Source organism: Thalassophryne amazonica, unplaced genomic scaffold, assembly GCF_902500255.1.
Source record: "Thalassophryne amazonica unplaced genomic scaffold, fThaAma1.1, whole genome shotgun sequence".
Lineage (NCBI taxonomy): Eukaryota > Metazoa > Chordata > Actinopteri > Batrachoidiformes > Batrachoididae > Thalassophryne > Thalassophryne amazonica.
In genome coordinates this window covers 422,494-448,784 of record NW_022986237.1, presented here as the reverse complement: position 1 = coordinate 448,784, position 26,291 = coordinate 422,494, and the positions used below count along the sequence as shown (strand labels likewise).

Here is a 26,291-nt window from a genome sequence, read left to right as displayed (position 1 = left end):
CCATCGCGACCACCGTAACTACAAATACCATCACAACCACCATGACACCAAATACCATCACGACCACCATAACTACAGATACCATCGCGACCACCGTAACTACAGATACCATCACGACCACCGTAACTACAGATACCATCACGACCACCATGACACCAAATACCATCACGACCACCGTAACTACAAATACCATCACGACCACCGTAACTACAGATACCATCGCGACCACCATAACTACAAATACCATCACGACCACCGTGACTACAAATACCATCGCGACCACCGTAACTACAGATACCATCGCGACCACCGTAACTACAGATACCATCACGACCACCGTAACTACAGATACCATCGCGACCACCATAACTACAAATACCATCACGACCACAGTAACTACAAATACCATCGCGACCACAGTAACTACAAATACCATCACGACCACCATGACTACAAATACCATCGCGACCACCGTAACTACAGATACCATTGCGACCACCGTAACTACAAATACCATCGCGACCACCGTGACTACAAATACCATCGCGACCACCGTGACTACAAATACCATCGCGACCACCGTGACTACAAATACCATCGCGACCACCGTAACTACAAATACCATCGCGACCACCGTGACTACAAATACCATCGCGACCACCGTGACTACAAATATCATCGCGACCACCGTAACTACAAATATCATCACGACCACCGTAACACTACAAATACCGCCGTAACACTACAAATACCGCCACGTCCGCCGTAACACTACAAATACCGCCACGGCCGCCGTAACACTACAGATACCGCCACGGCCGCTGTAACACTACAGATACCGCCACGGCCGCCGTAACACTACAAATCAACGTGTCGTTTTTGCAGTTATGCTGTTGCTTTGAAGCGCCTTGAGGCAACTTGGTTGTGATTTGGTGCTATATAAATGAAAATAAATTGAAATTGAAATTGCTCATTGTTGTGCTACCTGTGCGTATCTGCTTATCTGGAGCAATTGATGTCAATCACCTGTGCCGTGAACGCCAGCGGGACCGTTTGCTGCTGGTGTACCAGGTGTTAACGTCGGTATTTGCTTGCCAAGTGGTCATTCTGAAAGCTTTCATCACAACCTTTTTGGATATTACACAATTTATTCTTCTGTGCTACAACACGGACGGGCCGCAGTGGGTAAAACTACCGACGGACAGCGGCGAGCTGCTTCATCACGCGCATTACCTGGCTTCCTGCTTGTGTTGCTCCTGCTCTCTGGAGATGTACATCTAAATCCTGGTCCTGGAGTTGGCACACCGCAGGCGCAGGACACCAGCGCGGAGCTCCACCTGAGTCATTCCCCTGAGCAGGTGAGCGATCGGACTCCTTTTTGTGTGGCTCCACTGTTATCAGTCCTAACCTGATCAACGCGGGGAGTAATTATTTTGATAACACACTGCAGCCACTTGTTGGGAATCTAAGCGAACCCGTGGACGATATAAATAACTCATCTAGTGCTTCAGCGTGTCGGCAAACCGCTGTGAGGAAACAGAGGCTGTACAAAACTTTTCAAACTGTCAATCACACGAAGGTCCTTTGGGACCCGAAGTTAAAACCAAAGGGACTTTTTGGTGGACATTTAAACATCAGGAGTATTGTTGCAAAGAGTGATCAGTTAATCTGTTTATTGTTGGACTCTAATCTGGACTTTCTCTGTATTTCTGAGACGTGGCTACAGTCCTCCACTCCCTCTCATGTATTCATGGTGGACGGGACAGACCTGTGGGTCGGCAGGACAGGTGTTAATATATGTCAGAAATGACATTAAATGTGAACATGTGGTTTTTAAAGCTGCTGATACTCTGGAATATGTCAGATTGAAAATTATTCTATGCCAGCAAATGTCTTTTACTATTACTGGAGTGTACACCCCCCCCCCCCCCCCCCCCCCCCCCCCCGCCGGCACATAAATATATTTTAGATCAGCTCATAAATCTATCACACAACTTGACCTAATCTTATAGTTCTAACCTGGTTACTGGGTTATCTGATCATAATCTGACCTTGGTGGCCAGGAGGCTTACTAAAAACAGCTTTCAATTTCTTTCAAAAACTCAAATTTCTTCTGCAAACCCACAAGTAGGCACGCTGTGTTGGACAGTGACATCACTGATCTGAGCTGGGATGAGGAGAATGTTTTACTGTTAAAATCCAGAAAAAAATGAAAAAGAAAACAAAATCTACCATGGTTAAATGACAATGTGTGGAAACTCATGAAGGAAAGAGATGCTGCACTAAAAAAGCCATTAAATCTAAAGTGAGCACAGACCTGCTGATTTTTAAAGGCCCAAGGAATGAGGTTATTTATGAACTGATGGAGGCTAAATCTCAATTTGATCTTAATATTCTACATAATGTCAGAGGTAATAGCAAACTAATGTGACAGGGCATCAATAATGTGATGAGGAATGAGCCACTTGTCTCAGAAGATATTCAGTTGAAAACTGAATATGACAGATGACAAATGATGGCTAAAATTTTTAATCATGATTTTATTGATTCAGTTAATGATCTTGGGAGAAACTTCACTGAAAGGGAATTGGATTTTGTATCCATTACTTCTCCTTTGTTTTGGCCCAAACAGATGTCACAGAAGTGAATAAAATGATCAGCTCTTTAAAGAACTCCAAATGTAGGGACGTTTTTCAGCTCGATACCATGTTTATTAAGAAACGCCAAACCACGTTAGTGCCACCAATCACTCAATCAATTTATCAATAAAACATAAAGTGCTTGGAAGCCATTGTCACTTCTTTCTTTAAGTCTGGTGACCGTCATGAAGCCAGTAATTTCAGACCAGTAAGTACACTTCCAGTGCTTTTGAAAGTTGCTGAGAAGGTTGTAATTAAACAACTGACTACGTATCTATCAGTTTTGTTTACATCCATTGCAGTTTTGCTTTAGGCCCAATCACTCCACTGAAACAGCTGTTTTACATCCGATCGAGCAGATAAAATTTCAACTAGACAAGGGGAGTTGGGGTAGCTGGTGCCATATTTTTAGATTTGAGAAAAGCATTTGATACAGTAAATCATAATGTTCTTATCTCAAAACTTTCAAATTTTAATATTTCATCAGAAATGCTGCAGTGATGGCTTCTTATTTATCTATAGGATGCAACATGTTAAAGTTAAGGATGTTTTCTCTGATAACATTAAGTGTACAATGGGTGTGCCACAAGGTTCTGTTTTGGGCCCCCTCCTATTTAGTCTTTATGTGAATGATCTGACACAGGTGTGTCAGGGCATGGATCTGCAAATGTATGCCGATGATACTGTTTTATACACGTGTGCAAAAACTGCTGACCTAGCAGCTAGGAAGCCGACAGCTGCTCTGGAAAGGATCACAGAGTGGCTTGACCAGTCATGTCTCAGCCTTAACATAAGACAAGCGGTATGTTCTTTTCTAAAACCAACCACTGTGTGAGCAATGAAATCATCATAAAAGTTGAGAGGATTGACATTGTGAGGGAGTTTAAATATCTTGGAGTAGTAATTGATTCAAATCTTAATTTTAAGTCACATGTGGAAAAAAAATGGCCAAAACCATCAGATATAATGTGATAGATTTTACACATATTAGAGGCTGTCTCTCAATGGATGCTGCAAAGACCTTCATGCACGCTATGATCCTTTCTCATTTGTCACATTGTATCACATGTTGGGGGAAACAGCCATGAAACCACTGGAATATCTAAATATATATAAATACAGCCACGGCCTCCGTAACACTACAAATACCGCCACGGCCTCTGTAACACTACAAATACCGCCACGACCTACATAGAACTACAAATACAGCCATGACCTCCGTAACACTACAAATACCGCCACGACCTCCGTAACACTACAAATACAGCCACGGCCTCTGTAACACTACAAATACCACCACGGCCTCTGTAACACTACAAATACCGCCACGACCTCCGTAACACTACAAATACAGCCACGGCCTCTGTAACACTACAAATACCGCCACGACCTCCGTAACACTACAAATACCGCCATGACCTCTGTAACACTACAAATATTGCCACGGCCTCTGTAACACTACAAATACCGCCATGACCTCGGTAGAACTACAAATACCGCCATGACCTCCGTAGAACTACAAATACCACCACGGCCTCCGTAACACTACAAATACCGCCATGACCTCCGTAGAACTACAAATACCGCCATGACCTCCGTAGAACTACAAATACAGCCACGGCCTCTGTAACACTACAAATACTGCCACGACCTCCGTAGAACTACAAATACCGCCATGACCTCCGTAGAATTACAAATACCACCACGGCCTCCGTAACACTACAAATACCGCCATGACCTCCGTAGAACTACAACTACCACCACGGCTGCCATAACACTACAAATACCATCATGGCCACCATAAGTCCAAACCTTTAACCAGGACTAAATCAGGGATGACCAGATGTCAGTTAGGATTAAACAGAATGACCTGGCTTGTTGCAATCCAGCATATGCGGTGATGTCACTGCAGGAAGATGTGGTCTCTGAAAGTCTGTCACTTTCTGAGTGGCTGAGGTGGACGTGTTTGACCTGGTGGTCTTTTGCATGTCTCTGGTCTTGTGGTTGGTCAGAGGAACGAGGTGCAACCGCCTTCCTCCGTTAAAGACGCCTACGTGTTGCTGAACCTCGGAGACTCCGTCACTACGGACCACATTTCTCCTGCAGGCAACATCGCCAGGAACAGTCCCGCCGCACGATACCTGACCGACAGAGGGTGAGTGTCCCCTGTCCTCCTCAGTCCACCTCACAACTCTTATCTTCATCATTGTCATTATTATTATTATTATTATTATTATTATTATTATTATTATTATTATTATTATTATTATTATTATTATCACTGTCTTCATTATTATTGTTAGTCTTGTAAATGTCATCATTGTCATTGTTATTGTTGGTATTATTATTATTGTTATTATTATTAGGCCTCTACTGGTGGTTGGCTCTCACTGCGGTATTGTATCACTTCCTGTTCCGGAGCACAGCGGTGTTTTTCTGTATCTGTTAGCTGTTTAATCTGCGCAGTTAGATTGATCTAGTTATCTAGATTACGATTTGTTTCCCAGTGTAATCTTTACGTGCCTTAACTAAAGCACTCCTTCTGCTGAATCACCTCTAAATTATTTACACATTATTCACTTTGCGTGTTTTTAGGAATCCGCTAGCTTAGCGTAGCTACTAGCTCTTAGCCGGTTTAGCATGGCAGCTTCTCCTGTCTCTCCCGCACTTTTCTGCTCTGGGTGTGAAATGTTTAGTTATTCCTCGGCCTCCTTTAGCAGTAACGGTACTTGTAATAAGTGTAGCTTATTCGTAGCTTTGGAGGCCAGGCTGGGCGAATTGGAGACTCGGCTCCGCACCGTTGAAAATTGTACAGCTAGCCAGGCCCCTGTAGTCGGTGCGGACCAAGGTAGCTTAGCCGCCGTTAGTTACCCTCTGGCAGATCCCGAGCAGCCGGGAAAGCAGGCTGACTGGGTGACTGTGAGGAGGAAGCGTAGCCCTAAACAGAAGCCCCGTGTACACCGCCAACCCGTTCACATCTCTAACCGTTTTTCCCCACTCGACGACACACCCGCCGAGGATCAAACTCTGGTTATTGGCGACTCTGTTTTGCGAAATGTGAAGTTAGCGACACCAGCAACCATAGTCAATTGTCTTCCGGGGGCCAGAGCAGGCGACATTGAAGGAAATTTGAAACTGCTGGCTAAGGCTAAGCGTAAATTTGGTAAGATTGTAATTCACGTCGGCAGTAATGACACCCGGTTACGCCAATCGGAGGTCACTAAAATTAACATTAAATCGGTGTGTAACTTTGCAAAAACAATGTCGGACTCTGTAGTTTTCTCTGGGCCCCTCCCCAATCAGACCGGGAGTGACATGTTTAGTCGCATGTTCTCCTTGAATTGCTGGCTGTCTGAGTGGTGTCCAAAAAATGAGGTGGGCTTCATAGATAATTGGCAAAGCTTCTGGGGAAAACCTGGTCTTGTTAGGAGAGACGGCATCCATCCCACTTTGGATGGAGCAGCTCTCATTTCTAGAAATCTGGCCAATTTTCTTAAATCCTCCAAACCGTGACTATCCAGGGTTGGGACCAGGAAGCAGAGTTGTAGTCTTACACACCTCTCTGCAGCTTCTCTCCCCCTGCCATCCCCTCATTACCCCATCCCCGTAGAGACGGTGCCTGCTCCCAGACTACCAATAACCAGCAAAAATCTATTTAAGCATAAAAATTCAAAAAGAAAAAATAATATAGCACCTTCAACTGCACCACAGACTAAAACAGTTAAATGTGGTCTATTAAACATTAGGTCTCTCTCTTCTAAGTCCCTGTTGGTAAATGATATAATAATTGATCAACATATTGATTTATTCTGCCTTACAGAAACCTGGTTACAGCAGGATGAATATGTTAGTTTAAATGAGTCAACACCCCCGAGTCACACTAACTGTCAGAATGCTCGTAGCACGGGCCGGGGCGGAGGATTAGCAGCAATCTTCCATTCCAGCTTATTAATTAATCAAAAACCCAGACAGAGCTTTAATTCATTTGAAAGCTTGACTCTTAGTCTTGTCCATCCAAATTGGAAGTCCCAAAAACCAGTTTTATTTGTTATTATCTATCGTCCACCTGGTCGTTACTGTGAGTTTCTCTGTGAATTTTCAGACCTTTTGTCTGACTTAGTGCTTAGCTCAGATAAGATAATTATAGTGGGCGATATTAACATCCACACAGATGCTGAGAATGACAGCCTCAACACTGCATTTAATCTATTATTAGACTCTATTGGCTTTGCTCAAAAAGTAAATGAGTCCACCCACCACTTTAATCATATCTTAGATCTTGTTCTGACTTATGGTATGGAAATTGAAGACTTAACAGTATTCCCTGAAAACTCCCTTCTGTCTGATCATTTCTTAATAACATTTACATTTACTCTGATGGACTACCCAGCAGTGGGGAATAAGTTTCATTACACTAGAAGTCTTTCAGAAAGCGCTGTAACTAGGTTTAAGGATATGATTCCTTCTTTATGTTCTCTAATGCCATATACCAACACAGTGCAGAGTAGCTACCTAAACTCTGTAAGTGAGATAGAGTATCTCGTCAATAGTTTTACATCCTCATTGAAGACAACTTTGGATGATGTAGCTCCTCTAAAAAAGAGAGCTTTAAATCAGAAGTGCCTGACTCCGTGGTATAACTCACAAACTCGTAGCTTAAAGCAGATAACCCGTAAGTTGGAGAGGAAATGGCGTCTCACTAATTTAGAAGATCTTCACTTAGCCTGGAAAAAGAGTCTGTTGCTCTATAAAAAAGCCCTCCGTAAAGCTAGGACATCTTTCTGCTCATCACTAATTGAAGAAAATAAGAACAACCCCAGGTTTCTTTTCAGCACTGTAGCCAGGCTGACAAAGAGTCAGAGCTCTATTGAGCTGAGTATTCCATTAACTTTAACTAGTAATGACTTCATGACTTTCTTTGCTAACAAAATTTTAACTATTAGAGAAAAAATTACTCATAACCATCCCAAAGACGTATCGTTATCTTTGGCTGCTCTCAGTGATGCCGGTATTTGGTTAGACTCTTTCTCTCCGATTGTTCTGTCTGAGTTATTTTCATTAGTTACTTCATCCAAACCATCAACATGTTTATTAGACCCCATTCCTACCAGGCTGCTCAAGGAAGCCCTACCATTATTTAATGCTTCGATCTTAAATATGATCAATCTATCTTTGTTAGTTGGCTATGTACCACAGGCCTTTAAGGTGGCAGTAATTAAACCATTACTTAAAAAGCCATCACTTGACCCAGCTATCTTAGCTAATTATAGGCCAATCTCCAACCTTCCTTTTCTCTCAAAAATTCTTGAAAGGGTAGTTGTAAAACAGCTAACTGATCATCTGCAGAGGAATGGTCTATTTGAAGAGTTTCAGTCAGGTTTTAGAATTCATCATAGTACAGAAACAGCATTAGTGAAGGTTACAAATGAACTTCTTATGGCCTCGGACAGTGGACTCATCTCTGTGCTTGTTCTGTTAGACCTCAGTGCTGCTTTTGATACTGTTGACCATAAAATTTTATTACAGAGATTAGAGCATGCCATAGGTATTAAAGGCACTGCGCTGCGGTGGTTTGAATCATATTTGTCTAATAGATTACAATTTGTTCATGTAAATGGGGAATCTTCTTCACAGACTAAAGTTAATTATGGAGTTCCACAAGGTTCTGTGCTAGGACCAATTTTATTCACTTTATACATGCTTCCCTTAGGCAGTATTATTAGACGGTATTGCTTAAATTTTCATTGTTACGCAGATGATACCCAGCTTTATCTATCCATGAAGCCAGAGGACACACACCAATTAGCTAAACTGCAGGATTGTCTTACAGACATAAAGACATGGATGACCTCTAATTTCCTGCTTTTAAACTCAGATAAAACTGAAGTTATTGTACTTGGCCCCACAAATCTTAGAAACATGGTGTCTAACCAGATCCTTACTGTGGATGGCATTACCCTGACCTCTAGTAATACTGTGAGAAATCTTGGAGTCATTTTTGATCAGGATATGTCATTCAAAGCGCATATTAAACAAATATGTAGGACTGCTTTTTTGCATTTACGCAATATCTCTAAAATCAGAAAGGTCTTGTCTCAGAGTGATGCTGAAAAACTAATTCATGCATTTATTTCCTCTAGGCTGGACTATTGTAATTCATTATTATCAGGTTGTCCTAAAAGTTCCCTAAAAAGCCTTCAGTTAATTCAAAATGCTGCAGCTAGAGTACTGACGGGGACTAGAAGGAGAGAGCATATCTCACCCATATTGGCCTCTCTTCATTGGCTTCCTGTTAATTCTAGAATAGAATTTAAAATTCTTCTTCTTACTTATAAGGTTTTGAATAATCAGGTCCCATCTTATCTTAGGGACCTCGTAGTACCATATCACCCCAATAGAGCGCTTCGCTCTCAGACTGCAGGCTTACTTGTAGTTCCTAGGGTTTGTAAGAGTAGAATGGGAGGCAGAGCCTTCAGCTTTCAGGCTCCTCTCCTGTGGAACCAGCTCCCAATTCAGATCAGGGAGACAGACACCCTCTCTATTTTAAGATTAGGCTTAAAACTTTCCTTTTTGCTAAAGCTTATAGTTAGGGCTGGATCAGGTGACCCTGAACCATCCCTTAGTTATGCTGCTATAGACGTAGACTGCTGGGGGGTTCCCATGATGCACTGTTTCTTTCTCTTTTTGCTCTGTATGCACCACTCTGCATTTAATCATTAGTGATCGATCTCTGCTCCCCTCCACAGCATGTCTTTTTCCTGGTTCTCTCCCTCAGCCCCAACCAGTCCCAGCAGAAGACTGCCCCTCCCTGAGCCTGGTTCTGCTGGAGGTTTCTTCCTGTTAAAAGGGAGTTTTTCCTTCCCACTGTAGCCAAGTGCTTGCTCACAGGGGGTCGTTTTGACCGTTGGGGTTTTACATAATTATTGTATGGCCTTGCCTTGCAATGTGAAGCGCCTTGGGGCAACTGTTTGTTGTGATTTGGCGCTATATAAAAAAATTGATTGATTGATTATAATTACCCCCCGCGATGTGAAATACGGGCGGATATAGAGATCAGCATGTCCGTCTGTCTGTCTGTTTTTGTTTGTTAGTGTGACATCTCAAGATCCAGTAGACCAGTTTCATTAATATTTAGCCTAAGGGTGAACTTGTGTGATCCCCAACACCAGTCAGTTATGGATTAGTGGGGACATGTCACCTCCTGATGATTCTTATTATTATTGTTATTATTGTTTTTATTATTATCATTATCGTCATCTATATTATAATAGTCAAGTGGCCTCTGTGTGTGTGTGTGTGTGCGTGGCTTCATCACAGAGAAAACGGGGAGAGCTGACCTTTGCTGTTTGGTATGTTTATGTATTTTGGGTCAAGGATGAACGCTGCAAAAATGGAAAGGTGATAGGACAAACATTTTTGTAGAAATTTGCAATTTTAGCTAACCAGTAAACAGTGGATGTTGTGCTGCAATGCACTATGGGAGTTTGTGTTTTTGGGTTTTAAATGTTATTGTAGTTCATGTTAGTTTAACAGTGTTGTTAGTGTTATTGGTTTATTGTGTTTTTGTAATTCAATTGATTTAGTCACTTTAGTTAAGTGTCATGTTGCTGTTACCATGAGTGAATTAAGTGTCATGTTGCTGGTACAAGGAGTGAAATGTGTAGCAGTTTTAATGTCTTTCGACATCGGTCTCGGTGTCTAAAAATAGATGCACCTGCTTGCAGCAGAAAGCGGAAAAGACAAGAACTTCTCCGTAAGTGTGTTTAACTTCAGTCACGGACAAACAGAGCACAGCTATCATTTTCCATTTGGTATGTGTATGTATTTTGGGTCAAGGATGAACGGTGCCAAAACAGAATATTGATAGGACTCATATTTTTGGAGAAACTACAGGTATTAGCTGACAACATTAAACAGTGAACATTGCTAACTACATTCTGGACTAATACACCGTTCCAGCAGGGGGCAGTAAATCGTGTGTGTGATTTTATTTAGTAAGTTCAAAGTAAGTATGTAATATAATTGTAAATACATAAAAAATATGTGTATGACACAAGAAAGTGAAAACACTTATTTCCATTGTGGCCCATTTAAAAATCAAATTACAAAATAGAAGTAATAATAAAATAATAATGATGATAATGATAATAATAGTAATAGTGTGTATGTGATAACAAGAACCTAACTAATTCATAAATACATCAAGACAGTAAATTAACATTAAAATTTGACATAATTAACAGGAAATAAAAGGGTTGAGTTCTTCTTCTAAAAACTGTTGTGGTCTAAGGTGTTTGTCTTTAAAACACTGGACTCACACACCTTTCAGACTCATTACAGAAACTTTGCATAATTTATTACGACCCTTGAAAAATGTCAGCTACCTATTTTAGAAACACGACCCACTCTAGAGCCCGTGGATCCCCAGAGGACAACACGCTAGTTAATTGTTATTGTTGTTATTAGTCAGAGCATAAACTCACCCTACAGGCAGGTCGTCTGTCTGTCTTTGTTTGTGTGACTGTCTGTCTGTCTGTGTTTCTTACGGTCTCCCTGTCTTTCTTCTTGTGTGTCTGTCTGTCTCTCTGCCTTTTTGTCTTTGTGTTTGTCTGTCTTTGTTTGTGTGTCTGTCTGTCTCTGCCTTTTTGTCTTTGTGTTTGTCTGTCTTTGTTTGTGTGTCTGTCTGTCTCTGCCTTTTTGTCTTTGTGTTTGTCTGTCTTTGTTTGTGTGCCTGTCTGTCTGTCTTTATGTCTGTGTTTCTTATGGTCTACCCATCTTTTTTGTCTGTGTCTTTATGTCTGTGTTTCTTATGGTCTACCCATCTTTTTTGTCTGTGTCTTTATGTCTGTGTTTCTTATGGTCTACCCATCTTTCTTTGTTTGTGTGACTGTCTGTCTGTCTGTCTTTGTTTGTGTGACTGTCTGTCTGTCTGTCTGTCTCTCTGTCTGTGTTTGTCTTTATGTCTGTGTTTCTTATGGTCTTCCTGTCTTTCTTTTTGTCTGTCCGTCTGCCTGTCTGTCTCTCTGCCCTTTTATCTGTCTGTCTGTCTGTCTTTGTTTCTGTGACTGTCTGTCTGTCTGTCTCTTTGTCTGTTTCTTATGGTGTACCTGTCTTTCTTTTTGTGTGTCTGTCTCTCTGCATGTTCGTCTGCCTGTCTGTCTCTGTGCCTGTTTGTGTCTGTCTGTCTGTCTTTCTTTGTGTGGCTGTCTGTCTGTCTCTCTGTCTGTGTGTGTGTCCCCAAATTAGCCCATTGGTCTCGTTCTCTACGTGTAGTTTGTAAACGTTGATCGTCTTTATTTTGGGCTGCATAGTTGGCCATCTTACTCTGATTGGCCGTGGTGGATCAGTGACCAGAGCACTGACCTGTGCAGAAGGTTGCTGGATCACGTCCCAGCTGGTTGCGGTCGACAGGCCGTCAGCACCAGTGGCGGCTGACACGTGAAGGTGTCTGTGTGTTGACAGTTTGACGCCGCGGGACTTCAACTCGTACGGCTCCCGTCGGGGTAACGACGCCGTCATGGCCAGAGGGACCTTCGCCAACATTCGCCTCTTCAACAAGTTCCTCAACAAGCAGGCGCCACAGACCATCCACCTGCCCACCGGCCAAACGGTCAGCCTCCCCAACACGCCCCCTTTCCCATCATGCACTTTGCCTCTGGGACTGACAGACGGTGATTGTAGCATTTTGTGTCTTTGTTAGCTGGACGTGTTTGACGCGGCAGACAGATACCGGCAGAGTGGCGCCCCACTGCTGGTTCTGGCGGGGAAAGAGTATGGCTCGGGCAGCTCCAGAGACTGGGCGGCTAAAGGTCCTTTCCTGCTGGTGAGACTGGGTCTGCTGTCAGGCAGGTCGTCCTCCTGACCTCGGGTGTGAGGGGACGTTTGGACGTTGGACTGTCTCACTGACAAGAGTGTTGTATTTGTGCAGGGTATTAAAGCCGTGCTAGCCGAGAGCTACGAGCGGATCCACCGCAGTAACCTAGTGGGGATGGGCGTGATCCCTCTGGAGTACCTGCCAGGGGACAGCGCCGACAGCCTGGGTCTGACGGGCCGCGAGCGCTACACCGTGGTTATCCCCGAGCGGCTCACGCCCAGGATGATCGTCCACATAAAGGTACAAGACACATCAGCGGGGCCACGCCCTCTCTGAAGCCACTCCAGTCCCTCACGCTTTGTCTTTTAATCCTTCGCAGCTCGACTCGGGGAAAACCTTCCAGGTCCGGATGAGGTTCGACACAGATGTGGAGCTGGCATACTTCCACCACGGCGGCATCCTCAACTACATGATTCGCAAGATGTTTGAGGAATAAAGCTACAAGACTGGTACGGACACACGGACCCGCGTCCGCTCAGACAGACGCCTGCAGAGAGCCGTTCCCAGAGTGGACGTCCCCCTGCTTTGTGATGTCATAAAGGACCTCAGACTCTGGTGCTAATGGATCAATAAATTAAGATCAGACTTGAATGACTCGAGTGGAAGTCATGGCTTTTACTTGTTTTGGGAGATCCTGCGATTTATATACCTAAAAATCACAAGTTCATGAATCATGATGATGATGACGACTGTGATGACTATGATGATGACTATGATGATGATGATGATGACGACTATGATGACTGTGATGATTATGATGATGACGATGATGATGATTATGATGATGACTGATGATGATGATGATGACGACTATGATGACTATGACTGTGATGACGACTATGATGACGACAGTGATGATGACTGTGATGACGACTATGATGATGACTGTGATGACGACTATGATGATGACTGTGATGATGATGACGACTATGATGACTGTGATGATGACTGATGATGATGACTGTGATGACTGTGATGATGATGACGATGATGACTGTAATGATGACGATGATGACTGATGATGATGATGATGACGATGATGACGATGATGACTGTGATGATGACGACTATGATGACTGTGATGATGACTGTGATGATGACGACTATGATGACTATGATGACTGTGATGATGATGACGACGAGTGATGACTATGATGACTGTGATGACGACTGATGACTATGATGACTGTGATGATGACTGATGATGATGATGACGACTGATGACTATGATGACTGTGATGATGATGATGACGACTGATGACTATGATGATGACTGTGATGATGACTATGATGATGACTGTGATGATGACTATGATGATGACTGATGATTAGGATGACTATGATGATGACTGTGATGATGACGGTGATGACGACTGATGATGACGATGACGACTGTGATGACGACTGTGATGATGACGATGACGACTATGATGATGACTGTGATGATGATGATGACGACTATGATGATGACTGTGATGATGATGATGATTTCCAAGGAACCAAAGAATTCAACCAAATAAACTGCAGTAATTAAAATATAAAAATCACAGATTAAAGACCCAATTAAAAAAAAATCAAACAGACTTGTTTTTATTCCAACGCTGTGGAATAACTTGGTGTATTCTGTCTGTCCCACGTTTATTTTGTCCATCCTTGGGATTCCCTTTGTTAGGTCACACAGCACAGGCTGTGGTGCCACACTGACTTCCTGTCCGTTGTTAAACTTGGGGACCCACTGTCTTACAAAGTGAGTTCCTCAAACGGAAAAAGTTGCGACTGCAGAATGTCATCCAAATTCTTCTGCTTTTATATATAAAAGCAGAAAAATTGAACAGAAGATCTCTTTGTCCTACTGGACAGTCTTTCACTTTAGCTCCTCCTCTTGTTCTTCCTGTGCACTGAGAGGAGAAATAAGCATTTCTTCTTAAATTCAGCAAATGTGTTTCTTGTGATTTACAGAAACATGGATTCTATCGGAGATGATTTTGTCCCGTTCGGTGGGATTGTTTAAACATCCACAGGCGATGTCTTACAATCCTGCCTGCTCATTGGTTCTTACAAACACGTTTTTCCTTCAGTTCCCGCCCTCAGAACAGATTAACATAAAGTGAACATGTCATAAAGAACAGGTCTTCCATTTCACAGGGTCTTTATGTGAGGGGAAAGTGCCACTAGGTGGCGCCCCTGACTAGTAATAGAAAATAAAAGCAGAAGCTGAGGTTTGCATGGGTCCATTGTTTACTCTCATGTTTTAGGAGAGGTCAGGGGTCAGTCTGTGGCATGGCCTTTGAATACGGCAGCACAGATAAGACAGACAGACATAACAACCCATAATTCAACTCCATAACAAGGTAAAAGTGACTTGGAGAGTAAAGTCTGAAGGTGAGGCTCCTCAGGGCTCTGTTCTGGATCCTGTTATGCTCCACTGTTTTTAACACGGTTTTACTTAAGCAGCTGTCTTAATGAGGCCTTAACATCACCACAGAACACAATCACATCTTGCACCATATTTGTCATGAAATCTACTTCAGTGTGATGTGGATCCACAAGCATTTAGTTTTTTCTCCTCAAAGTGGACTGTAAAAGATGGAAACTCGAGTCCACCAGATGTGAAGTTCAAGTAAAGACAAATATTCAGAGCTCACGAATCAGGGACTTCAAGGAAGCATCCTGTTTCTCACCTTCAGTTGGATTTTTGTCAACTGTTCATTCTTCCAAACAAAGGCAGCGGAGCCGGAGTGGGGACCCTCCCTGCTTCCTATGGAGAGGACCTGGCCTTTGGTTTCAGACTCTGAGGCACCAGGGTCGGCGGGGTTGTTGCTCTGCAGGTTCTGCTTTTGGTTGGAGCTCCTATTTAGATGCATGACGATGATTTAAAAGTGTGAAGCTGACAGGTGACCTACGGGTCGATATGTGCACAAGCCCCCCCAACACACACACCGTCTCCAAACACACGTCTCAAAGTCTGAAAGCAGGAAATCTTAAAAAGGAGGATGTTGGTCTTCACCAGGGACGTGGTCAGGAGCTGCAGTAGTGTGAAGAGCACTCAATAAATAATATGAGTCAGTGGTGTGTTAGCGGTGTGTGAGTCAGCAGTGTTAGTGGTGTGTGAGTCAGCGGTGTGTGAGTCAGCGGTGTGTTAGCGGTGTGTGAGTCAGTGGTGTGTGAATCAACGGTGTGTTAGCGGTGTGTGAGTCAGCGGTGTGTTAGCGGTGTATGAATCAGCGGTGTGTTAGTGGTGTGTGAGTCAGCGGTGTGCATCAGTGGTGTGTTAACGGTGTGTGAGTCAGCGGTGTGTGAGTCAGCGGTGTGAATCAGCGGTGTGTTAACAGTGTGTGAATCAGCGGTGTGTGAGTCAGCGGTGTGTGAGTCAGTGGTGTGTTAGCGGTGTGTGAGTCAGCGGTGTGTGAGTCAGTGGTGTGTTAACAGTGTGAGTCAGCGGTGTGTGAGTCAGAGGTGTGTTAACAGTGTGTGAGTCAGCGGTGTGAATCAGCGGTGTGTTAACAGTGTGTGAGTCAGCGGTGTATGAGTCAGTGGTGTGTTAGCGGTGTGTGAGTCAGTGGTGTGTTAGAGGTGTGTGAGTCAGTGGTGTGTTAGAGGTGTGTGAGTCAGCGGTGTGTTAACAGTGTGTGAGTCAGCGGTGTGTGAGTCAGCGGTGTGTTAACAGTGTGTGAGTCAGCGGTGTGTTAACTGTGTGAGTCAGCGGTGTGTTAACGGTGTGTGAGTCAGCGGTGTGTTAACAGTGTGAGTCAGCGGTGTGTGAATCAGTGGTGTGTTAACAGTGTGTGAGTCAGCGGTGTGTGAGTCAGTGATGTGTGAGTCAGCGGTGTGTTAACAGTGTGTGAGTCAGCGGTGTGTTAACAGTGTGTGAGTCAGCGGTGTGTGAGTCAGCGGTGTGTTAGCAATGTGTGAGTCAGCGGTGTGTTAACAGTGTGTGAGTCAGCGGTGTGAATCAGTGGTGTGTTAACAGTGTGTGAGTCAGCGGTGTGTGAGTCAGTGGTGTGTTAGCGGTGTGTGAGTCAGCGGTGTGAATCAGTGGTGTGTTAACAGTGTGTGAGTCAGCGGTGTGAATCAGTGGTGTGTTAACAGTGTGTGAGTAAGCGGTGTGTGAGTCAGTGGTGTGTTAACGGTGTGTGAGTCAGCAGTGTGAATCAGTGGTGTGTTAGCAGTGTGTGAGTCAGTGGTGTGTTAACGGTGTGTGAGTCAGTGGTGTGTGAGTCAGCGGTGTGTGAGTCAGTGGTGTGTTAGCAGTGTGTGAGTCAGTGGTGTGTGAGTCAGTGATGTGTTAGCGGTGTGTGAGTCAGTGGTGTGTGAGTCAGCGGTGTGTGAGTCAGCGGTGTGTTAACAGTGTGTGAGTCAGCGGTGTGTTAGCAGTGTGTGAGTCAGTGGTGTGTGAGTCAGTGGTGTGTTAACAGTGTGTGAGTCAGCGGTGTGAATCAGTGGTGTGTTAACAGTGTGTGAGTCAGCGGTGTGTTAGCGGCGTGTGAGTCAGCGGTGGGAATCAGTGGTGTGTTAACAGTGTGTGAGTCAGTGGTGTGTTAACGGTGTGTGAGTCAGCGGTGTGTGAGTCAGTGATGTGTTAGCGGTGTGTGAGTCAGCGGTATGTGAGTCAGCGGTGTGTGAGTCAGCGGTGTGTGAGTCAGTGGTGTGTGAGTCAGCGATGTGTTAACGGTGTGTGAGTCAGCGGTGTGTGAGTCAGCGATGTGTTAACGGTGTGTGAGTCAGCGGTGTATTAACGGTGCGTGAGTCAGCGGTGTGTTAACAGTGTGTGAGTCAGCGGTGTGTGAGTCAGCGGTGTGTGTCAGCGGTGTGTTAACAGTGTGTGAGTCAGCGGTGTGTGAGTCAGCGGTGTGTTAATAGTGTGTGAGTCAGCGGTGTGTGAGTCAGTGGTGTGTTAACAGTGTGTGAGTCAGCGGTGGGTGAGTCAGTGGTGTGTTAACAGTGTGTGAGTCAGCGGTGTGTTAATAGTGTGTGAGTCAGCAGTGTTAGTGGTGTGTGAGTCTGTGGTGTGTTAACAGTATGTGAGCGCCTTGGGGCAACTGTTTGTTGTGATTTGGCGCTATATAAATAAAATTGATTGATTGATTGATTAACAGTGTGTGAGTCAGCTGTGTGTGAGTCAGTGGTGTGTTAACAGTGTGTGAGTCAGCGGTGTGTGAGTCAGTGGTGTGTGAGTCAGCGGTGTGTGAGTCAGTGGTGTGTTAAAAGTGTGTGAGTCAGTGGTGTGTTAAAAGTGTGTGAGTCAGTGGTGTGTTAACAGTGTGTGAGTCAGCGGTGTGTTAACAGTGTGTGAGTCAGCGGTGTGTTAGCGGTGTGTGAGTCTGCAGTGTTAGTGGTGTGTGAGTCTGTGGTGTGTTAACAGTGTGTGAGCGCCTTGGGGCAACTGTTTGTTGTGATTTGGCGCTATATAAATAAAATTGATTGATTGATTGATTAACAGTGTGTGAGTCAGTGGTGTGTGAGTCAGTGGTGTGTTAACAGTGTGTGAGTCAGCGGTGTGTGAGTCAGCGGTGTGTGAGTCAGTGGTGTGTTAACAGTGTGTGAGTCAGTGGAGTGTGAGTCAGTGGTGTGTTAACAGTGTTTGAGTCAGCGGTGTGTTAGTGGTGTGTGAGTCAGTGGTGTGTTAACAGTGTGTGAGTCAGTGGAGTGTGAGTCAGTGGTGTGTTAGTGTTTGAGTCAGCGGTGTGTTAGTGGTGTGTGAGTCAGTGGTGTGTTAACAGTGTGTGAGTCAGCGGTGTGTTAGCACTGTGTGAGTCAGCGGTGTGTTAACTGTGTGAGTCAGCGGTGTGTGAGTCAGTGGTGTGTTAACGGTGTATGAGTCAGCGGTGTGTTAACAGTGTGTGAGTCAGCGGTGTGTTAACAGTGTGTGAGTCAGCGGTGTGTGAGTCAGTGGTGTGTTAACAGTGTGTGAGTCAGTGGTGTGTTAACAGTGTGTGAGTCAGTGGTGTGTTAGTGGTGTGTGAGTTGGCGGTATGTTAACAGTGTGTGAGTCAGCGGTGTGTGAGTCAGTGGTGTGTTAACAGTGTGTGAGTCAGTGGTGTGTTAGCGGTGTGTGAATCAGTGGTGTGTTAGCGGTATGTGAGTCAGTGGTGTGTTAGCGGTGTGTGAGTCAGCAGTGTGTGAGTCGGCGGTGTGTTAACAGTGTTTGAGTCAGCGGTGTGTTAGCGGTGTGTGAGTCAGCAGTGTGTTAGCGGTGTGTGAGTCAGCAGTGTGTGAGTCAGCGGTGTGTTAGTGGTGTGTGAGTCAGCGGTGTGTTAACAGTGTTTGAGTCAGCGGTGTGTTAGCGGTGTGTGAGTCAGCGGTGTGTTAGTGGTGTGTGAGTCAGCGGTGTGTTAACAGTGTTTGAGTCAGCAGTGTGTTAGCGGTGTGTGAGTCAGCGGTGTGTTAACAGTGTTTGAGTCAGCGGTGTGTTAGCGGTGTGTGAGTCAGCAGTGTGTTAGCGGTGTGTGAGTCAGCAGTGTGTGAGTCAGCGGTGTGTTAGTGGTGTGTGAGTTGGTATGTTAACGGTGTGTGAGTCAGCGGTGTGTGAGTCAGTGATGTGTTAGCGGTGTGTGTGTTAGCAGTGTGTGAGTCAGCAGTGTGTGAGTCAGCGGTGTGTTAGTGGTGTGTGAGTTGGCGGTATGTTAACGGTGTGTGAGTCAGCGGTGTGTGAGTCAGTGATGTGTTAACGGTGTGTGAGTCAGCGGAGTGTGAGTCAGCGGTGTGTGAGTCAGTGGTGTATTAGCGGTGTGTGAGGCAGCGGTGTGCTAGCGGTGTGTGTTAGCAGACGGTGCCTGCTCCCAGACCACCAATAACCAGTAAAAATCTATTTAAGCATAAAAATTCAAAAAGAAAAAAATAATATAGCACCTTCAACTGCACCACAGACTAAAACAGTTAAATGTGGTCTATTAAACATTAGGGCTCTCTCTTCTAAGTCCCTGTTGGTAAATGATATAATAATTGATCAACATATTGATTTATTCTGCCTAACAGAAACCTGGTTACAGCAGGATGAATATGTTAGTTTAAATGAGTCAACACCCCCGAGTCACACTAACTGTCAGAATGCTCGTAGCACGGGCCGGGGCGGTGGATTAACAGCAATCTTCCATTCCAGCTTATTAATTAATCAAAAACCCAGACAGAGCTTTAATTCATTTGAAAGCTTGACTCTTAGTCTTGTCCATCCAAATTGGAAGTCCCAAAAACCAGTTTTATTTGTTATTATCTATCGTCCTCCTGGTCGTTACTGTGAGTTTCTCTGTGAATTTTCAGACCTTTTGTCTGACTTAGTGCTTAGCTCAGATAAGATAATTATTGTGGGCGATTTTAACATCCACACAGATGCTGAGAATGACAGCCTCAACACTGCATTTAATCTATTATTAGACTCTATTGGCTTTGCTCAAAAAGTAAATGAGTCCACCCACCACTTTAATCATATCTTAGATCTTGTTCTGACTTATGGTATGGAAATAGAAGACTTAACAGTATTCCCTGAAAACTCCCTTCTGTCTGATCATTTCTTAATAACATTTACATTTACTCTGATGGACTACCCAGCAGTGGGGAATAAGTTTCATTACACTAGAAGTCTTTCAGAAAGCGCTGTAACTAGGTTTAAGGATATGATTCCTTCTTTATGTTCTCTAATGCCATATACCAACACAGTGCAGAGTAGCTACCTAAACTCTGTAAGTGAGATAGAGTATCTCGTCAATAGTTTTACATCCTCATTGAAGACAACTTTGGATGCTGTAGCTCCTCTGAAAAAGAGAGCTTTAAATCAGAAGTGCCTGACTCCATGGTATAACTCACAAACTCGCAGCTTAAAGCAGATAACCCGTAAGTTGGAGAGGAAATGGCGTCTCACTAATTTAGAAGATCTTCATTTAGCCTGGAAAAAGAGTCTGTTGCTCTATAAGAAAGCCCTCCGTAAAGCTAGGACATCTTTCTACTCATCACTAATTGAAGAAAATAAGAACAACCCCAGGTTTCTTTTCAGCACTGTAGCCAGGCTGACAAAGAGTCAGAGCTCTATTGAGCTGAGTATTCCATTAACTTTAACTAGTAATGACTTCATGACTTTCTTTGCTAACAAAATTTTAACTATTAGAGAAAAAATTACTCATAACCATCCCAAAGACGTATCGTTCTCTTTGGCTGCTTTCAGTGATGCCGGTATTTGGTTAGACTCTTTCGCTCCGATTGTTCTGTCTGAGTTATTTTCATTAGTTACTTCATCCAAACCATCAACATGTCTATTAGACCCCATTCCTACCAGGCTGCTCAAGGAAGCCCTACCATTATTTAATGCTTCGATCTTAAATATGATCAATCTATCTTTATTAGTTGGCTATGTACCACAGGCTTTTAAGGTGGCAGTAATTAAACCATTACTTAAAAAGCCATCACTTGACCCAGCTATCTTAGCTAATTATAGGCCAATCTCCAACCTTCCTTTTCTCTCAAAAATTCTTGAATGGGGAATCTTCTTCACAGACTAAGGTTAATTATGGAGTTCCACAAGGTTCTGTGCTAGGACCAATTTTATTCACTTTATACATGCTTCCCTTAGGCAGTATTATTAGACGGTATTGCTTAAATTTTCATTGTTACGCAGATGATACCCAGCTTTATCTATCCATGAAGCCAGAGGACACACACCAATTAGCTAAACTGCAGGATTGTCTTACAGACATAAAGACATGGATGACCTCTAATTTCCTGCTTTTAAACTCAGATAAAACTGAAGTTATTGTACTTGGCCCCACAAATCTTAGAAACATGGTGTCTAACCAGATCCTTACTCTGGATGGCATTACCCTGACCTCTAGTAATACTGTGAGAAATCTTGGAGTCATTTTTGATCAGGATATGTCATTCAAAGCGCATATTAAACAAATATGTAGGACTGCTTTTTTGCATTTACGCAATATCTCTAAAATCAGAAAGGTCTTGTCTCAGAGTGATGCTGAAAAACTAATTCATGCATTTATTTCCTCTAGGCTGGACTATTGTAATTCATTATTATCAGGTTGTCCTAAAAGTTCCCTAAAAAGCCTTCAGTTAATTCAAAATGCTGCAGCTAGAGTACTGACGGGGACTAGAAGGAGAGAGCATATCTCACCCATATTGGCCTCTCTTCATTGGCTTCCTGTTAATTCTAGAATAGAATTTAAAATTCTTCTTCTTACTTATAAGGTTTTGAATAATCAGGTCCCATCTTATCTTAGGGACCTCGTAGTACCATATCACCCCAATAGAGCGCTTCGCTCTCAGACTGCAGGCTTACTTGTAGTTCCTAGGGTTTGTAAGAGTAGAATGGGAGGCAGAGCCTTCAGCTTTCAGGCTCCTCTCCTGTGGAACCAGCTCCCAATTCAGATCAGGGAGACAGACACCCTCTCTACTTTAAGATTAGGCTTAAAACTTTCCTTTTTGCTAAAGCTTATAGTTAGGGCTGGATCAGGTGACCCTGAACCATCCCTTAGTTATGCTGCTATAGACGTAGACTGCTGGGGGGTTCCCATGATGCACTGTTTCTTTCTCTTTTTGCTCTGTATGCACCACTCTGCATTTAATCATTAGTGATTGATCTCTGCTCCCCTCCACAGCATGTCTTTTTCCTGGTTCTCTCCCTCAGCCCCAACCAGTCCCAGCAGAAGACTGCCCCTCCCTGAGCCTGGTTCTGCTGGAGGTTTCTTCCTGTTAAAAGGGAGTTTTTCCTTCCCACTGTAGCCAAGTGCTTGCTCACAGGGGGTCGTTTTGACCGTTGGGGTTTTACATAATTATTGTATGGCCTTGCCTTACAATATAAAGCGCCTTGGGGCAACTGTTTGTTGTGATTTGGCGCTATATAAAAAAAAGTGATTGATTGATTGATTGATTGAGGCAGCGGTGTGTTAGCGTTGTATGTCTTTGTGTGTGTGCGTGTCTGTCTGTGTGTCTGACTGTTTGTGTGTCTGTTTCTGTCTGTCTGGATTTGTGTGTGTTTGACTGTAAATTGAACCAGCTGGAAGCTGATTTGAATTATTCAAAGTTTCTTCTTTGTTTTCCAGCTGGTCGTCTCTGTCAGATGCTCACATTTCTTCTGGTCTGTGAATGCACCACGGCAGACTTTGACCTTTGGCCTGACATGAGGTTCAGATTTGTACTTTATCTGAGGTCAGAGTTCAACCAGAAGCTGCTGATAATATTTTAGATCATAAAGTGTTTGAGGTCAGTAACAAATAATCCACACGGTGAAAACTTTATTTCCATCATCTGAAAATAAAAGTAAATAAATTCTTACTTGAGCACATATATAGCTGTGTCAGCATGCTGCTACGCGTTAGGACGCTGTTCCACTGCAGGCATCCTAAATCGAATCATGTTTCATTCAAGCTCCATTTCCACGGCAGGCTTTCACACTCAAAGTGCTTCGTTTGATCTACTTTTAATTCTCTCTGCGCCTGAGCACAAACACACCGACACTAACAGGAACCAGGACCAGCCAGAGGGTCACACAGACAGGAACTAAACCTGCAGAGGGTTCCAGGAATATTGGCGCAAGTCTCAATGGAGCGCGTACTTGTGCCGAGACTCTAGAACTCTGTTCATCAGACTTTTTGTGCAGCACGTCAGCATGTGTAATAAAAGTCAGCATGAATGGCTTATTAATGTGTAATAACAGTGTTAAGGTGGCTAGATGGACTTCCTTTAAGCCTGACAGGTAGACTTCCTGTCCTGAGAGGTGGACTTCCTGTAATCCTGCGTTGCAGTGCTCAATGACACTTTTTGGGGTGCTCCTTTGCCAGCTTGTCCTGCTGAGGTCTGTAGATCTGGTTGGCCCGCCAGGAGAACCACGCAATGATGGAAACGATGGTGGTCTGCAGGAGGAACATCACCCCGTAGGTGGACGCTGCGGTGGGTCCTGGGAGGTGAGCGGGGCTCAGCGGACGTGCTGGGCAGAGCAGGATGGCCCTGACCTCAGCCTGGATCATGTGCAGCTCGTCGAGAATGGACAGGAAGGTGCAGCAGTGGAACCACTGGTGACTGTGGCCCCAGATGTCAAAGCGTCCTGGCGCCAGGCGCTCAGGAACCTTTGTGATGTTGAGTGCTGACAGCAGCAGCCAGAGGCAGTGGCGGTAGAACAAGTCGGGCATGGAGGTGGAGACGGCGAAGGAGGAGGACGGGGACGAGTAAGGTGACTCGGTGAGAAGGCGATAGAAGACGGGCGTGGACGAGACGAGGAACGGTAGCAGGAAGACCAGTGTGCGGATGAGGTAACGGTGCTGCCGCCACGTCTGCCGCGTGTTGCAGCATGACAGCACGCAAATAATCGCTACCGTGCATGAGCATGGAATGTAGAAGGTCTGGAAGAACATGGCCAGTTTTGGGGTTGCATAGTGCGGCGGGAGAGGTCCGGCAGGCCTCGGGTCCCGACTGGTCAGGGAGCCGTTGTGGACCCCGGGGGGCTGGGTCAGGACCGGCTGAGGGTGGATGTAGTGGTAATAAGCCAGCGAGGAGCCCACGGTGTAGGTGCTGATGGTGCCGTAGTCCACAAAGAAGCAGACCTCCCGGGCCACCAGGGACATGGAGTTGAGCAGGTGTGCGATGCTGCGCGCCATCAGCAGGCAGAAGACGCCCACGAAGTAGGTCCAGAGCGGGTAGAAGAAGGGCTGGTGGCCGTGCGGGGCGCCGTCCCAGCCAAACACCTCCACGAAGTAATAGGAGAAGACAAAGACCGGCAGGAAGTGGGTCCAGAAGTTCCCAGTCTCGTTGGTGGGCCTGAAGGCCGACAGCAGGCAGTCCAGCAGGCTGTAGTTGGGGAAGCGGTACCCGCTCAGGATGAAGTTCTCGATGACACGCGGGGGCACGTCGGTGTGCCTCAGCAGGGGTAAGGAGGTCTGACCGCACCTCAGCAGCATGGCTTCGATTACCAATCACCAACAATCAAATTTATTGATCACTGACAACCAGTCTGATGCAGCAGAAGCCACACATCCGATAAGCGCACTCAGGTCTGGCAGCGCACCCTGCCGGGTCCATGGGTCGTGGTTCTGGAACCAGCCAGCAAGTTCGGGACCACTAACAGGAAGTTATGCATCCGGTTCACGGAGCCGCGCTGCGCTCGGTGCGTCACGGCGTCCGTGAGGAGCAGAGTCCGGTTCCGTCATCCCGACTCCGGTCCCACCGGTCCTGCAGCGAGTGAGTCCCGAGTCCCGCGAGGCTGCAGCCGGCTGCAGAGTGGGACCGACACTGCAGCCGCGCGCTTCCGCCCGAGACCTTCAAAACAAGACCATCATAAAGCCAACAAAGTTTGTAAAAGCCACACAGCGTCTGAAACAAAGTTTCATCAATTACAAATTTAAATCGAACAGTTCTTCATAACTTCACAGGGACAAAGGTTTTTTTAACATATATATTTGAATATTTGCTGCCGCTTTTATTTTGCAGGCCACGCTAAGTGACGTGTCATGTAAAATGTGACTAGAACCGCGTCAGAGACCTGAGGGGAAGCTTTTATTTTGAAGGCGGATGTGGTGTCCTTTGTTCTGTGTTGTTGCTGTGTGGCGTCATCACACAGACGAAGAACAGATGGAGGCTGAAGTCAAGTTCAACAAAAAAAACCGCTGATCCAAATCCTCTGATGCCAACTGACACTTCCAGTTTGCTAATCAGCGACTTCAAAGAGGGAGTTTATAATAATAATTATTATTATTATGTTGTTATAATTATGTTATTATTATTGTTGTGCTGCACACACACACACGGACTGCATTAGTCTTGTGCCTATTCATTTCCAACAGAGGGCGCTCTGCCGTTATATTTGTGGTCTACGATGCTCCCAGAAACGGTGTCAATGTGGACAAACCATATTTCACTGAAAAACGACAGAAGTAGTAAGACGTGCTGTTACGGTCTTGATGGCCGAGATGGAAACGGGTGTTAACACAAGAAACAAAAACGTCCCACCAGATGGAGCAACACAGGCGTTACAGGACTCAAAGTGTGATGGTGTTAACAGGACTCAAAGTGTGAAGGAGTTACAGGACTCAAATCAAATCAATTTTATTTATATAGCACCAAATCACAACAAACAGTTGCCCCAAAGCGCTTTATATTGTAAGGCAAAGCCATACAATAATTACAGAAAAACCCCAACGGTCAAAACGACCCCCTGTGAGCAAGCACTTGGCGACAGTGGGAAGGATAAACTCCCTTTTAACAGGAAGAAGCCTCCAGCAGAACCAGGGTCAGGGAGGGGCAGTCTTCTGCTGGGACTGGTTGGGGCTGAGGGAGAGAACCAGGAAAAAGACATGCTGTGGAGGGGAGCAGAGATCAATCACTAATGATTAAATGCAGAGTGGTGCATACATAGCAAAAAGAGAAAGAAACAGTGCATCATGGGAACCCCCCAGCAGTCTACGTCTATAGCAGCATAACTAAGGGATGGTTCAGGGTCACCTGATCCAGCCCTAACTATAAGCTTTAGCAAAAAGGAAAGTTTTAAGCCTAATCTTAAAAGTAGAGAGGGTGTCTGTCTCCCTGATCTGAATTGGGAGCTGGTTCCACAGGAGAGGAGCCTGAAAGCTGAAGGCTCTGCCTCCCATTCTACTCTTACAAACCCTAGGAACTACAAGTAAGCCTGCAGTAAGCACTCTATTGGGGTGATATGGTACTATGAGGTCCCTAAGATAAGATGGGACCTGATTATTCAAAACCTTATTGTTGTGTGGGCCACTGAAGAGGAGGTACTGCTGGCCCACCACCACAAGATGGCGCCCTGCTTGAAGTGCGGGCTTCAAGCACGA

The 26,291-nt window shown here is 44.8% G+C and overlaps 2 protein-coding genes across 2 annotated transcripts in view; one reads left to right on the top strand and one right to left on the bottom strand.

The window, feature by feature from the left end:
* aco1 (aconitase 1, soluble) overlaps positions 1–13,296 on the top strand; it is a 38,287-nt gene extending 24,991 nt beyond the window's left edge. Inside the window, exons 17-21 of the mRNA XM_034165246.1 lie at positions 4,652–4,794; positions 12,102–12,249; positions 12,340–12,462; positions 12,568–12,753; positions 12,833–13,296. Of these exons, the coding sequence (XP_034021137.1) occupies positions 4,652–4,794; positions 12,102–12,249; positions 12,340–12,462; positions 12,568–12,753; positions 12,833–12,949 (717 nt within the window). The 3' untranslated portion in view covers positions 12,950–13,296. The remainder of the gene's footprint in view (positions 1–4,651; positions 4,795–12,101; positions 12,250–12,339; positions 12,463–12,567; positions 12,754–12,832) is intronic.
* Positions 13,297–23,206: 9,910 nt separating this feature from the next.
* On the bottom strand, positions 23,207–24,718 carry LOC117505713 (membrane progesterone receptor epsilon-like). Its single transcript, XM_034165268.1, has one exon. The coding sequence runs from the start codon at positions 24,402–24,404 to the stop codon at positions 23,259–23,261; it is 1,146 nt and encodes a 381-aa protein (XP_034021159.1). The 5' UTR covers positions 24,405–24,718; the 3' UTR covers positions 23,207–23,258.
* Between the last annotated feature and the right edge of the window lie 1,573 nt (positions 24,719–26,291).